Genomic DNA, 15,637 nt, shown 5'->3' with positions numbered 1-15,637 from the left:
GATTCGAATGAATACGAGAATAGTTATTTCTCGCATCGTATTATAAACGGCTTTCCGCGGATATAGAATGTACAATTATAAGATTAAAACTAGTTTTTTTTTAGCCCCGAGGTGCCGGAGGCACCGGCTAAAAAAACTGGTTTTAATCTTATGATTATAATATATAATTTATTTCGGAAAAACAGAAGAATACAATGATTACAATGGAAAATAGCCGTGTGGCTATACGGATAGAGTAAAAACACTGTGCGTGTTGTTAGTCCATCCGTTTACAAGAGTACTATTACAATTTACAGTTAAATTTATAAGTTATATTTAAAGTATAATTGCATCCATATATCATGCATCTACTGGTTGCCTATAGGGGATGTCGTGGTTGTGATAATATGTCAATATCACACCAATCACTGCTGTGATTATGGTCCATAGGACCGACATGCCATTTGGTTAGTCCACACACCGTGCTGTCCTTATCCTGAAAAAGGCGACGTGCACCAGATCCAAGCGTCAAAGAACACGGTGTGACCATATGACCGTTGGTTTCCCATTGGTGGGTTGACGGGGGGGGGGGGGGGGTTGGAGGTGGGGTTCCTAGTGAAATCGTTGGTTATGTTTGGCTCGGTCATGTAGAAGTGACCGAGTCATGACCCACAGTGTCAACTAAAATTAATTTGATTAAAATTGTAAATTGTGTAGTGGTGATTCGTTCTCTGAATTCAAGGCATCGTTAAGACATTTTTAAAATTATTAGAATATTGAAGTTTTTGTGGAGACTAAAGCAAAGAATGAAGAAAAAATTGACCTTGGGCTAGATTTTTGTAAAACATATTTAAAGAATTGAAAAATATGTGTAGAAAAATTCGTTGAATTTCAATTTAACCTTTATCATTTCCAGGAATTTAGAATATTTTGGGTAGTATGATGATATTAATATTAGTATTGGGGTAGGGCAGGAAACGTGCAAATTGGGGAGGCTAAGGAGCTTTGGGTGGCCAGTGAGGCTATTGTATACGCACAAACACAAAAAACATACACATAAACGTAAACACACGCATTCGTTTTTTATACAACAATGTATTTGACGAGCATACGACCCATATGTTATAGGCATGCGTTGTTGTTGTTGCTAGCTTCCCGGGAAATCCGTCCCTAGCATCCCTTCCCCTTTATCCCTTTGACAACAAGACTTAATATTCACTAGAGGTGTCAGTGAGGTCAAAGAAGCCGAAAGTGTCGTCTTGAAAAAATGGTTGACCCGGGTGGTAATATAAAAGGGGGTGGAGAAAAAATACCGACATTGGGGGAGGAAGCTGCCTTTGCGCAATTTGATTTTTGACCCGGCCGGTTTCTGTCTTTGTTTATTATTATTTAATATGAAAAATGGGGGTAAATTAGACCTATTTGTAAAGGCTTGCCGGGACATGTCACGTGACATGATTAATTCTATTTAATTGCGACTTTCTTGTTATCTAATCATTGCTCTTCCGGTGTTCATACGTTTACCATCAAGTTACGTTTAATTTTAAATCTGCCGATAAGTTAAATAATAAGTTTTTCTGTCATGGTTGATCATAGCAACCTGCGTCTGTTGATCGACGCTGCAGAGGAAGTCTTGGCTCCCTCTCCCGAACCCGATGTTGGCGGCCCCGTTCCCTTTGCGGTTCCAGATCCTCTGCCAGCTCCGCCGATAGTTTACTCAAGTGAAATTGCTGATTGGTATTATTTTGGGAAGGGCCTGCGCACTAGCTTCCGCGATGCATGCAGGTTAGCTTTTCGCGCAGGTCTGCAAGAGATTCCCAACCGCGAGTCGCTCAGACTTGTCGACGAAGGCATTCGGCTGCACCGCTTGTTAGGCGATGCAATGCCTACTGTCGACCGCTCGCGTGAAGACAACCAGCATGAGTTGTCGGTCCTCGAGGCTCAGTGCAATGATTACAAGGAGGCGGTCTTAATGGCTACCTCTGCGTATGATATTGTGCTGGACCTCGAGTCGACCATTGAGATCAGTGACAGCGAGCCCGGCCTGGATGGCCAGTATGATGACTGGTCCATGGATTCTGAGTCAGAGGCTGGGTCCGCCGGAGCTAGGTCCGATGTTGGCGAAGCTGGAGACGATGCCGCTGGAGACGACGCCGACTCCCGTGCTGAATCCGAGAATTCCGACGGCCCCACCTTCGAGGAGGATTCCGAGTCAGAACACGAGGAGCGACGCGAGCCAAGCGTCGAGATTCTGGATTAGTTTATTTAACATATTAAAGCAAATAAATATATATATTCACCATCCTATTATGTACCAGAATGATTAAACTAATTTGAATACTCCTATATGAATAATAATAATAAAACGAACAATGATATTAATAAAGACTCATTTGGCTAAAAACTAGTCATCCAAAATATTTATCTTTTTTGGTTAGATAGATCCAAAGCTATTCTATAATTATACTTAGTCCACTGTTATTAAGTGTTTTAGCACCATGAAAGATTCGATTTAATAATTATTAAATTATGGATTGTTTACGTCTGCGACTAAATGAAATTGTTGAACTTAACTTGTTGGATAGATAGATCCAAAGCTGCTCTATAGTTAAACTAATTCGTTTGAAAAAAGAAGAGAAAATTTTTGTTTGCTGTTACTAAGTATTTAAATCGGCTGATTGAGCTTTGACATTACTTAATCTGTTCGACAAAATATAAAGTGTTTGCGTAAAAAAAATCTTTTAATTGGTAAAAATGTCGCTGCCGTTAGCAAGTTATGAACTGCGGCCTGAGAGTTTAAATAAACTTAACTTATTAGATAGATATATCCAAAGCTGCTCTATAATTAATTAATCTTGTTCGTTTGAAAAAAGAAGAGAAAAATTTTTGTTTGCTGTTAATAAGTATTTAATTCGGCTGAGTAAACTTTGGCGTTACTTAATCTATTCGACAAAATATAAGGTGTTTGCATAAACAACTTTAAGTTTAGTTGTAAAAAAAGTGTCGCTGCCGTTAGCAATTTATGAACTGAAGCCTAAGTGTTTAAATAAACTGTGTAATATATGAGGTAATTGCGATTGCGTCAATTTCCACTGTGTAGATTTAATTTAAATTAAGGAAAAAAGTACGCACATATCTATATGATGTCAGTTAATTTTCCATAACAATGCTATTGCTAGACCTTGTAATTATAATTTACAACTAAAAATTAAAATGAAGAATTATATATGCTAAAATTGCGTAGCCATTTTCCTATCTTAATAGTAAATGCAAGAACACTTTCCTGTTAAATTCGTTCTTGTTCTCTACGGATTTGATTTCAGCTGGTAAATTGTTCCAGATTACTGGAAATCGGTAGAGCGGTAATGCTTTCAAATAGGAACGGTTTGTAAATTGGACATGATAATCGTTATCGTTCCTTAACTCTCTATTTCTGATGTCTCTATTTAGTTTCCAGATTGTACATTTTTATATTCGTAGAAAGCCGTTTATAATACGATGCTAGACATAGTTTTTTCGTATGGATCAGAACCGGTTCCTATCCACCGGATTCGAATGAATACGAGAATAGTTATTTCTCGCATCGTATTATAAACGGCTTTCCGCGGATATAGAATGTACAATTATAAGATTAAAACTAGTTTTTTTAGCCCCGAGGTGCCGGAGGCACCGGCTAAAAAAAACTGGTTTTAATCTTATGATTTTACATTTTTATATTCGTAGAAAGCCGTTTATAATACGATGCTAGACATAGTTTTTTCGTATGGATGAGAACCGGTTCCTATCCACCGGATTCGAATGAATACGAGAAAACTTATTCTCTTCTATACATTGAAAATCAAATTGTATATTTTTCATCAGAAAGTTTTCCTTATAAGAACAGTTTTTGTACCTTTAATACAAGAAGAAGATTTTATTATACATTAAGTAACCCAATAATGTTTATACAATAAAAATTTATCGTCAATAGTAGTGCAGCAAAAGTTGTCAGTCAAAACGTTTTGATAGTTATGACAAAATTATTCTTGTAAGAATATTGTATAGGTCAGGGAGAGTAGTTCCCAAAGTTTAATAATATTGCTTTCTTATTCGTTGGCTCAACACCTTGGTGGACTATTATTGAATTTTTTTCATTGGTTGTTTCATTAAGTTGAGTGTTCACACGTTTCACCCATTAATTGTAATCTACAGAAGGGGAAATTTTGCATATCATTATTGAGGATGTACACCAATTTATCGGCCATTGTCTTAACCCTTATCTTAAGATCCCGTACAAATGATATGAAAGCAATATAGAAAAAAACTGTTTACCTGGCAACAACCACAAAGATCTGTAACAGTACCTGCCAGACAGGTATCAACAGATCCACATGTGTCTGGTTCACAAGGAGGACAGGAGGACTCTGCTTGGATCCAAGTATTTGTCACCACTGTTTGAACAGATTTGAAGATTACAAGAAGGTAAGTAAATCATATTTTTAAAACAATAATTTCTTTATTTATGCTAAAATGGTTATTTATCGCATCGTATAATTGGCATTTTTCCGTGGATATTAAAATAAAGAATTAAAAGATTAAAACCAGTTTTGTGAACCCCAACGGGACGAAGGCTAACAAAACTGTTATTAACTTTATATTTTTTAATCTGATATTCAAGGAAATTGTCTGTAATATGAAGCTATACATGATTTTTCAGTATGGCTAAGAACCTGTTCTAATCCAGCAGTTGTTAATCGGTTTTTGATGCTATACTGGAGACGTGATTATCTCATCTGCTAGTAAAGATGAAAGCTTATTTATAAGCTTATGTGACACAAATTTCTTTGTAAGTCAGATCGTATGAAAAGAAATATTAGTGGACATTAGTTAATATGTGGTCAATGCAAATTACTCGGCTGCCATCAAATATAGAGGACGCAGATTTCTTGTAAATATTGCCCTAGCCAATGAGCACTACTATATAAATTCCTCTTTTCGTCTGCTTATCCGTCTATACTCTAAATATGAGGATATTACTTTTGCTTTGCTAATATTGGTAGTTGTAATTCTTTGTTTATGATATTGAAATAAACTTCTATTAAAATTTTTATATAAAGTATTAAGGTCAATAGTCTGAAACTTAAGGTCTCAATAACTATTGAACCAATTGATTCAATTGATAGGTAAGATTCACTAGGTACTGTGATGGTTTTAAGCTGTTTTTGTCAGATTTAAGTTCTTCGTGGATTTTTTACTTAGAGCCCCTAGATACTAGAGGCGCAACAGCTAGTTCATATATAAAATAGTATGATAAAAAAGTAAATGTACAATGAACTTTAGGAAATTTAATAATATAAAGTTCTGGTTAAAAAAGTTAATCATTTTGTATAATCCTTTTAAACTTTTTCCATTTAAGTTTTAAGCTACTGTATTTTTCTTTAGGAAATTGATTATAATATATATTAAATATTTCGTTTTAAAAGTTGGCCTAGTTTTTTCAGGAACAAGTAAGCAAAGTTTAAAATCTAAAAGATCATTTTAACAATTTAAACAATTAGAACAACCCGTTACGGACGAAAGAACGTGTGGATGAACTATAGATTAATGTAAAACAAGGATGACAACATCCATAAAAAGAGAAGCTCTGAAACGGTATGACAGACGAACATTAACTCTTAAAGCGTGTCAGAACTAAATTTACAAAATAAAAATATAAAAGTTTTGACAAAATTATACGTATATTTGTAACAAAACTTCTTGAAATACAGAATTCTGTTTAAGGACATACTGACATTTTAGGACTTGATTATAGAGATAATTCGCTTGTAATCTTGTACCTTATTGTAACAGGAATTAGTAATTCAAAAATCAGATCAATCGGATGATTATATCACACAAAAACTTGTTAAAAAAGTTGAAAATCAACATGTTTAAAATGGACGCACGGACATCCTGACAATTATAGAGTTGCTTTCTAAATCATACCTAACTACTGCAAGAATTATCATGCAAAGTTTGAAATCGATCGGACAATTCTAACTTGCCTAAATTAACGAAAAAAGCTATCCGTTACGTATTGACGGATGTACGGACCGACCCTAACTCTAGAAAAGAAAAACGTACCAATAAGGCGTGTATGTAGGTGGTTGCATATTACCTCTGAGATGTTTATTAACCACATTTCCCCCTCACCCACTAACATCCCCCCCCCGCCCCCCTCCAATCGCATGAAAATAACGGAAAAGATAATGGAAAAAAAGAAGGCGTTTTTCTACATCCTTCAAAGCCTGGCCCTGGACTGGAAATATTAGGGTTGCTAATGAGAATTGCAGGGCAACATTTTGACTCCCCTCAATTTACTGTACCAGGAATTTTTTCCAGTTATTAAATTTTTGGTTTTCATTTCGTAATTTGTCAAAAACAATCACGCAACCTTTCTGGTTTTAATGAAGGGAAGTTGTTTTATCTTAAAACATGCTTTCCTTCGACTACGCTCATCTTCATAAAAGTGTGCCATTAACACCTGCCTGAACTTCAGCTCTGATACTCTCTTTAGAGGATCCTAGCTAAATATACACACATGCACACGTTTTTTATGCTGAAACCCTGCGGAAGTCCTAAAACTACCGAAACCTATGCAAAAACACTAACATGATTTAAATACATATTATGAATATTATGACAGGAGAAAAATTGTCGTCAATTTAGGTTGCTTATATGGACATCTTTTATTGGTCAGTTCGTTCATCCAGTAGGAGGGGAGGTGGTGGGGTAACGGGTGTGGATGGGGAGGGTCGTTATATTAGCCAGAGCCAAGTTTCACTTAACAAGAGTACATGATAATCTGGTTTAAGGTTCAAGTAATAATAAATCCATTCTTAACTGTAACCCTCCTCCTTTCAAAGTATAGGAAATGATGAGGTTTGTTTGATCCACTTGGTATATACTAGGAGAAATATTTGCAGATTACAAGAAAAACATTGTTAAATTTGCAAATAATTGTATATACACAAATATTTGCATATATTTAAATATATTTAGCAGTTAATCCGGGACATAAAACATGCACACAAAATATTTTTATAGATACATATACAAGAATTGCATTGACCAAATGTAGTAGGTACGAAAATATTCATTTTTTGAGATCAATAGAACTGATTGAGTTCTCCCTTTTAGGTAACCTTTACATAGGCCTCAGAATGGTTTTAGGCTATCTTTATTTTATATTCAAGCCTTGGGACTAGATGATTTTCTTGTACTATTTTACCCCATAAAAGACAGAGTCCCTATATTATAAGCTTACAACAAATTTTCATGTTCTCAATAGAGAGAAACTTGAAGCGAGCTAAATAACGATTCCATCCTTCCAACCTCTTTACACCATCCCCTCCACTCCTACTGCATGAACGAACTGACCAATAAACGAATTCTATGTTAGCAAGCTAAATTGACGACAAGTTTTCCCCTATCAAATATCCACGTATATTCTAGATCAATTTTCACCTCCAACTTTTGTTAACAACATAGTTAACACCTTTTCGTGAATAAACTCATGTAAATATAAGAATCAATAAATTATGAGGACTGATCTATCAATACAGTTACTACTTTGATTAATGAGTATCTACTTTACAGTTTACGTTGTCCGTTCATCTGCTTAGATATTTATTGATGTCATCCCTATATTATGGATTATATATAGAGTTGTATGGCTGTAGTTAAATTGTTATTTTATTTTAAATAAATATTAATATTTTAAATATTAAGAACCCCCTTATGTATACATTTAAAGCATGTATAACAGCCAATAGAATGAAATAATAGTAAGATTTACTACTGGAAAAGTTTGGAACAGAGTAAGATACTGGGAAATAATAATCATATAAACTAGAGCTTGGAAGCCGCTCTAAATTAAATAAACGCGCGACTGCCGAGCCCTGGAATGAACAAAAGAAGCTAGTGTCGACAAATTGTAAGGCAGCTTCGCTAACTAAGTTAGAATGATTGATTTAATAAACTTCTTGTAACGGTACTACGTCAAACACTAGATACGTCAAACAGTAGATGCGACAAACGCTAGACAGATAAACAGTAGATGCGTCAAACGCTAGACAGACAAACAATAGATGCGTCAAACACTAGACTGCGACAAACAGTAGAATGTTCAATTTCGCGACAAACGATAGAATTTTTTTAGTGCGACAAACACTAGAAGCGACATACGCTAGAATTTAAACTTATAAAATATTCATAAATATTTTCGTTCATAAATACTTAATTCAAAAATCTATCAATGCAGGGATCTAAAAGCATGAGATATTCTATGTACATACCGTAAAATTAGTGGTTGAAACGTTTGGACACTCAACATTTTAAACCAACCAATCAAAATTATTTCATGTAACAAAAGTTGTTTAGTCAATGAATAAAAAAACGTTCGTATAAAACTTTGAGGACTAGTGTAATAAAAAGCCCATTGTCCCTTCTCGCTCTGCTATCATTGTCCTTTTCCTGCAGATTTGCCCCAAGAGGTTGATAATTTTTTTTGTTGGGGGTGGTTTGGAGTGTCTCAACCCCCAAGAAAATAGCTTAAAACCATCACAGGACCATTAGGTATATCCCAGGGCCTGAAGAGTAGAGCCCATTAGTTTCAGCGGTTACCGAGATCCTAAGCTCAAGACGGGCAGACAGTTATCATTCTTTGTATTATAGATATAATAGGATTAATTCTAGCGTTTGTCGTATCTATTGTTTGTCGCCTTTAGAAAAAATCTAGTGTTTGTCATATTCTAGCGTTTGTCGCATTCTAGCGTTTGTCGTGTCTAGTGTATGTCGTGTCTAGGGTTTGTCTGTCTACTGTTTGTCTGTCTAGCGTTTGTCGCATCTACTGTTTGACTTATCTAGGGTTTGACGTATTACCCTTGTAACATGCCTAGGATTAGAATTGTCTTGAATTTCATTATTAAAATTACTGGTTGTCTGAAAAGAAAAAAAGTTTATAATTTTATCTGTTAAAGAAACAATTAAAATATTTTATCATAAGATCTATACAAATAGAGAAAATATTCCCGGATTAAATACTTTTTAAAAATTCTATGAATAAACTTTTAAGATATTAGTTTTTAGTTTTACAGCAACAAAAATGTTTTGCTGTAAGTGGCGTTCGTAGAGGGTGTGTGAACTCAACCAATATAATAAAAATACATAAAAATTAGGAAGAATTGCCTTCATTATTTCTGTATATTTTTTTATCTAAAAATGACATTTTAAAAATCCGCAAAGTAAGGTATCTTGAGTGATTTTACACTAAATTTTTTTGATTTTGACCATTCAATCCCGCATAATTACAACACAGAAAAAAACAAGCTTGTTTTGTTAAAAGAATAGTCTATACGTTTTAAGTCAGAACTTTACTAATTGGTAACCAAGGTTTATTTATGAAATATCATTGTAGATGTTCAGATTTAAAATCTAAAATTATTTCCAAAGCTGGATAACTTTTTTATATAATAAGAAGCTTCACTGTAAAGCGAAATATTTGGATACAAATATTTATACATCTTTTAAGATTTTCACAAGAAATAATATATCTTTAAGTATAACTATAAGATAAAACACTGCATTAAATCTAAATCACATGTGTTAAACTATTAGTGTAAAATTTATAGCAAATGTGCTTACTAAACTTTATAAAAATAAAACTAAGTCATGACTAAACAGTAAACTCAACTCATATTTGGCTGAATTCTAAAGTCTTTCATAGCCCATAATCACAGTATAAGCTCTTGTTATTGTTTGTTTGTTGTAGCCCTGATTCTCTGAAGTTAAGATTCAGATGCACACGGAGATTGGAGGTGAGAATCCTTTGATCAATCTTAGATTGATAATTTTCGTGCCACACCAGATTTTCATTTTCTCTAATAAAAGGAAGGTCGCAGAGGGCTAAAAAACGATTCTCCCCTTCCACCCCCTTTACCTCATCCCCACCCCTCCTACTGGATGAACGAACTGACCAATGAATGATGTCCATGTTGGCAACCTAAATTGATGACAATATTTCCCCTGTCATAATATCCACGTATATTCTACATCCATTATGATGAAGATTTCATAACGAGTGCTTTCCGTTATTTCTGTTGTGTTTCTATTTTTGCTGCGCTCATATGGACATAATTGTCTTTATTATCCTTACAAATGAACTGTACTATTTTTTATTGAAAAACCCAGCTCTCCGAGAGCAACACATGTGATCAATTCCATAAATTATAAACTCAACTGAGTTTAAAAGTTTGAAAAATGAAAATTTCGAGAAATACATGGAGATGTTAAATGAAAATAATATTTTCCCAATTCTATCTCTTGTGGGTTTAATTATTATCTTTAAAACATTACAAAATATTTTTTTAAATATCTTTGATTTTACGGTGTTGTAAAATATTTTTATTTTATTCTATTTTATTGTCAGTTTATTGTATTTGCTCTTTTTTTACAAATAGAAGGTTTTTGAAGCAAACTAACGTAATACCCTACACATAGAGTAACCGCACTCCTAATATAAGCTGCACGGAGAAATATAAGAATGAAGGGATTGATTTAACTACAATATATTCCCAAGTTATTAAAATTTGAAGGAGTAGGATGGACAAAAGTTTTATTCTTGTATTATTGACGATAATCTGATTTAAACCCCTAATGATAATAAACAAAATTACCTGCTAGTTTATTTTTATATAAAAAAAAGAATCTGAAATTTTTAGGCCATCGAATAAGAGAACCTGCTTTAACTTAGGGTACTTGATTAATCTACAGTCCAATGCACGCTCCCTAAAAATATAGCTTATCCTCCTAATCCGAATAGAAAGGGACAAACGTGCTTGCAATGTTTACAATATGTTTGTTTGAGTGTTGTATATTTTGGGAACTGGGCCAAAATGGGCGCTTAGCAAAGTTGCAAGAGATAGGGGGGGGGGGGGCGGGGGGGGGGGGGTTTGAGATTAATAGAAAGGGAAGTTAGCTGTTTATAAAAAGGGGGTTAAGTTGTTGAAGGGATCTTATTTTTAGGAAACATAAGTAGAGAGAGCTAGGGACTAAGATGTAAGATAAAGTATATTAACATTCACATCATTTTGCGATATGCTGCAAAAAAGATTCATTAAAGTCAAAGATTCATTACTACTTTAATAAAGTGGTGTTTGTAAAGTGGTGTTTAAAAATTGTATTAGTTTATTTAAGGGCGTGCGGGAATGATGTATTTTGGAGGTGTAAGCAACCCCTGACAAATATAGGGAAAACGCATAATATTAGCCTAATTTTATTTTTACCATAGTAATGTAATACATCTCTAAATAAACCCTGAATATACGCTCGGTATTACTGTATTTTTCTTTGGGGGTGGAAAATTTCTGCGCGCTTCACCCTTCCCCCCATGCAAGTTTCTGGGCGTGCGTATTAATTGTTTATTAGAAAAATCATCCTTGTTGTATTAGTTTTATAATTTGATATGCTTTTAAGCTTGAATTAGGTAATCAATCATGGAGTAGGTAATAAAGAGAGGCAAAAGCAGAGTTTTGTTACAAATACTTTTTTTTATTTCAAACGTAAATTTGTTATTTTCAAATTTATCAAATTTTTTACTTTACTTTTATGTACTATTACAACTTATTTTTATGTTATCAGAATGTGTTTATTCTGTCTATCTTGTTTGATTCATATTAATGAATATTGCTTGTGTCATACATATATATCTTTGGACGGACCCCTGCAAATTAGAAACTAAAACGCACCCTTGCACAAAAATCATAAGTTTCTATTCAATTAAAACTTCAGAATTGAAGTATTAATAGATTTACTTAATTTGCATTAAACTCGACGTCCCGTTTTAATAGTTATAAAAGTTTTCTTTTGAATCTTTGCAAAAAAAAAGATAGTTTCCTAATATCATTTTAACCGTAGCTACTCTATAACTACAAGGATTCTAAAAGGATAAGACAATGGCCGATAAATTGATATACATCCCCAAATGATGATACACAAATTTAACCCCTTCTGTAGATTACAATTAGTGTTAGACACTTTTAGACCAACCAATCAAAAATCGATAAAGGTTGCTGAGCCAACGAATAAGAAAATGATACTATAAAACTTAGGGAAAATGTGAAATAAACAACCCAATGTCCCTGTCCTCTACAATACAAAATAAAAAAGACAGTTATTCCTTTTTAATTTTATAGTATATTTTGGAGTATTGCGTTTCTTATGAAGTTTAAGTTACTTGCTTTTAACTTACTCTAATAAAAGGAATCATTATAAATAATAGAGTTGACATCAATTGGTAAAATTATATTAAATTAACGAATCTTTTATAAAAACAGCTGGGCTCGGCAACCTATAAGCCTCAAGGAAGTATTCGATTTTTAAATTTTAAATTCATATGGCAATCCATTTGCATGTTTATTTTAAAATGTGTGGCTGCCCTAGACTAAAATCAATATTTCATTTTAATTATATTTTTTTCATGGCTAGTGTAGACTAAAAAGAAGACTTTCTTGGATTTTCAGGCAACTTCCTTCAAAGAGCCTTGTCGAGCACAGAACCATTCCTTTCTTATTTTGAATATTAAATTAAAAATACGGGAAGAGTGCTGGGCCGTAATTTTCGTTTCTTTTTATTTCTTTAATATGTCAGGTTATGATATAGGTTATATTGAGTTACGTTTAGCCAGCAGGGTAAGGAGACCACAGGGTTATCCCACGCATGGTTGGAGACCCCTCTTGGGTAAGGCAAAGAATAAAATACCTTCCCCCATAATTCAAATTTAATCCATAAAAAAGGGTGGAAAGCTGATAAGTCGAAGTCACGTCGCTGAAAAAAAATAGGAACTGAATTAAGAAATTTACCATACTTTTCAAATATTATCTAACTAATAGAAAAGGCACTGTAGAGGATAAGATTTAGTAAGTAAGTTAGTCAAATAGTCTGTCAGTAGGTGAGGGATGAGGATACTTGTTGAATTGCTGCGCAACTAAAAAAATAAGAGAAATCTTAAACCATAAAAAAGAAACAATATAACATTAAGCATAAATTTAATTAAGATTTATGATAAAGAAAAAGGAGGAAGTTACATCACAAGTGTTAAATATTATTCAAGAAACAAGGACAATTAAAGCACCCAGTAGTAGCGAAGCTAACATGTAAAAACAAGAGCTGTTCTATACATAAGAGGTTAAGGACGTCCAATCTTTTTCAATAGGGGTAAAATGTCGTTTTTCAAATTTGAGAAGGGGGGTGTACACCCTATCACAAATCCCCCTCCCCAATTGGACGTATATGCAGATAGTCAATCCTTATACTAAAGTAACAGTTCGTCTGTTTGTGTGTTTGCGTGTTTGTTTGTACCAAAGGATCTCGCTAACCACAGAACGGATCGGGTTCTCCTTAACAGGGTAGCTTCTCATAGGTCCCGGGAAGGTTTATATTATTTTGGGGGAGGGTACCACCACCCTCCCAAGAGAAATATAATGAATCGAAATTTTTATTGTAAGTATAGAGACTCCTACGTAACATTGCGAGGTATCGTACAAAGAGACTCTTACGAAACATATCGTAGAAACTTGAACGCATTAAAAAAATCATTGAAAGTGCCACTAGAGGCTTCTAGGGGCGTAGCCGCTAGTGTAAATTATAAAGCAGACAACCTACAGAAATAAAGTGGTTATTGACAGACGGACAGACTTAACTATAGAATAGTCCAAAGAAAAAATAAATCATCTAATTTAAAAGTCAAAAAAGTTTCTGACCGACAGAAGTTCATTTGAAATAATAGAGTAGCTTTGCTATTAAAAAGGAAATTATACAATCGTTATGTTTCCTTAGTAAATAATTAACACCCAAAATAAAGTCATCAGAATTTTGGAAGAAAATTTTATCTGTCTTTATAAGCGAAGTTTTTCTAAAATTATGGTCTGAATGTTAGGCCGTACGTCACGGTTGGCTCTTTTAATTAAAAGATTCATGCTAGATTTGTCGATTTCAAACCTTGGATGATGATTCCTGTAACTCTTAGGTACGATCTAGATAGCGTAGCTACTCTATTATTTACCAGAAAATATTTTTGGTATCTATTTCCTATTTGAATTTTGCAACAAGTTGATATGCATATGTTTTTACCTTTAAATTTATATTCTACTTGTTAAGTTTTGAAACTCTACAGTTTTTATGTTTGTTTGTAATGTAAGCGGTATTACATCCCCAACGATGATAAAAAAGATATATTCCTTCTGTTGGTCTAAATTATAGGTGGAAATGTTTAGACACTTCTAGATTTACCAACCAATAACCATTTTATAAAAGTACCAAAAGTTCCACAGCAAATGCAGGGGAAACATCCCTATTTTACTTTGAGTACCAGTATAATTTTTAATCCAATGTCACCTCCAGCCATGGTTGCTTCAAAACTATATAGTAAACTATTGATAATTATAATTATTATTACTAGTTATATTACGTAAAATAACTTTATAAAGAAAGATGACAACATCCATAAGTAGGTACTCACATGAGAATAATTAGAGATTTTTTTATCTAAAATTAAAAATATACATAAAATCTTCTTAAGATATCATATAAATAAGCATCAAACAGAGATCTTTAGTGTTCCAAAAGTTGTATAAGGTAAACCATTAAATCATTAATACAGCAGCTATACTTTCAAAGTAAGCCAAGGAATCCTTACAAGAAACTTTAGACATCTATCTTTAATAGAAGCAGAGAAAATCAGACTGAAATTTAATCCCAACATATTGACAGTTAGACTAATATAATATAAATTAATTAGTTTTTTTGGTCGGAAATTAAAATTTTAAAAAACTTTTCCATGAAGCTCAATAGATATCTTGGGATGGTTTTAGGCTATATTTATGACCTCTACCCTTCCCTAGAAATAGTTGTGAAGCAACCACTAAAACATCTTGGACGTGGAGATCTTAATAAAAATCATACATTTATCTTCATTAACAGCTGATAAAATCCTGATTTACTTGAAATGGTAAAAAAGAGTGGCTGCGATAAAATAATAAAAATATGCAAGAACAAACATTATTATTTATAAAAAATGGATGGTATAAGAGAAGAAAAAGATGTAAATAGTACCAGTAATTTTCCTAATACAGTTAGGGAGTTGAATCCATTTTTATAAAAGCAGAAATATAATCTATGATTATGGTTTGGACCCTCTAAAACTGTAATCTACCTTTCCACTCTCCCCTCTCTTGGTGAAGATATCTTCAACGCCGATACGATTTTTGAAATGTAAGATTCTACTTTCCCTTCTCTTGGTGAAGATATCTTCAACGACGATACGATTTTTGAAATGTAAGATTCCACTTTCCCCTCTCTTGGTGAAGATATCTTCAACGCCGATACGATTTTTGAAATTTAAGATTCCACTTTTGCCTCTCTTGGTGACGATATCTTTAACAAGAGAGACAAAAGTGGAATCTTATATTTCAAAAATCGTATCGGCGTTGAAGATATCTTCACCAAGAGAGGGGAAAGTAGAAGGGTAGATTACAGTTTTAGAGGGTCCAAACCATAATCATAGATTATATTTCTGCTTCTATAAAAATGGATTCAACTCCCTAACTGTAATAATCTACCTCTAAGGTATAGCTACTCAAGG

At 33.5% G+C, this 15,637-nt stretch overlaps 1 protein-coding gene across 2 annotated transcripts in view; it reads right to left on the bottom strand.

Moving 5' to 3' along the window:
* Window positions 1-9,017, bottom strand: part of LOC145318885 (insulin-like growth factor-binding protein-related protein 1) — a 47,661-nt gene extending 38,644 nt beyond the window's left edge. For both annotated transcript variants that reach the window (XM_080160554.1, XM_080160553.1), the window contains exons 1-2: window positions 8,894-9,017; window positions 4,291-4,409 (exon numbers count right to left, since the gene is read on the bottom strand). In XM_080160554.1, coding sequence (XP_080016680.1) covers window positions 4,291-4,409; window positions 8,894-8,921 — 147 coding nt within the window. In that variant the 5' untranslated portion in view covers window positions 8,922-9,017. The remainder of the gene's footprint in view (window positions 1-4,290; window positions 4,410-8,893) is intronic.
* Window positions 9,018-15,637: the final 6,620 nt, after the last annotated feature.

Source organism: Acartia tonsa, chromosome 5, assembly GCF_053477335.1.
Source record: "Acartia tonsa isolate MP-2025a chromosome 5, ASM5347733v1, whole genome shotgun sequence".
NCBI lineage: Eukaryota > Metazoa > Arthropoda > Copepoda > Calanoida > Acartiidae > Acartia > Acartia tonsa.
This window is presented reverse-complemented; position numbering and strand designations above follow the sequence as displayed.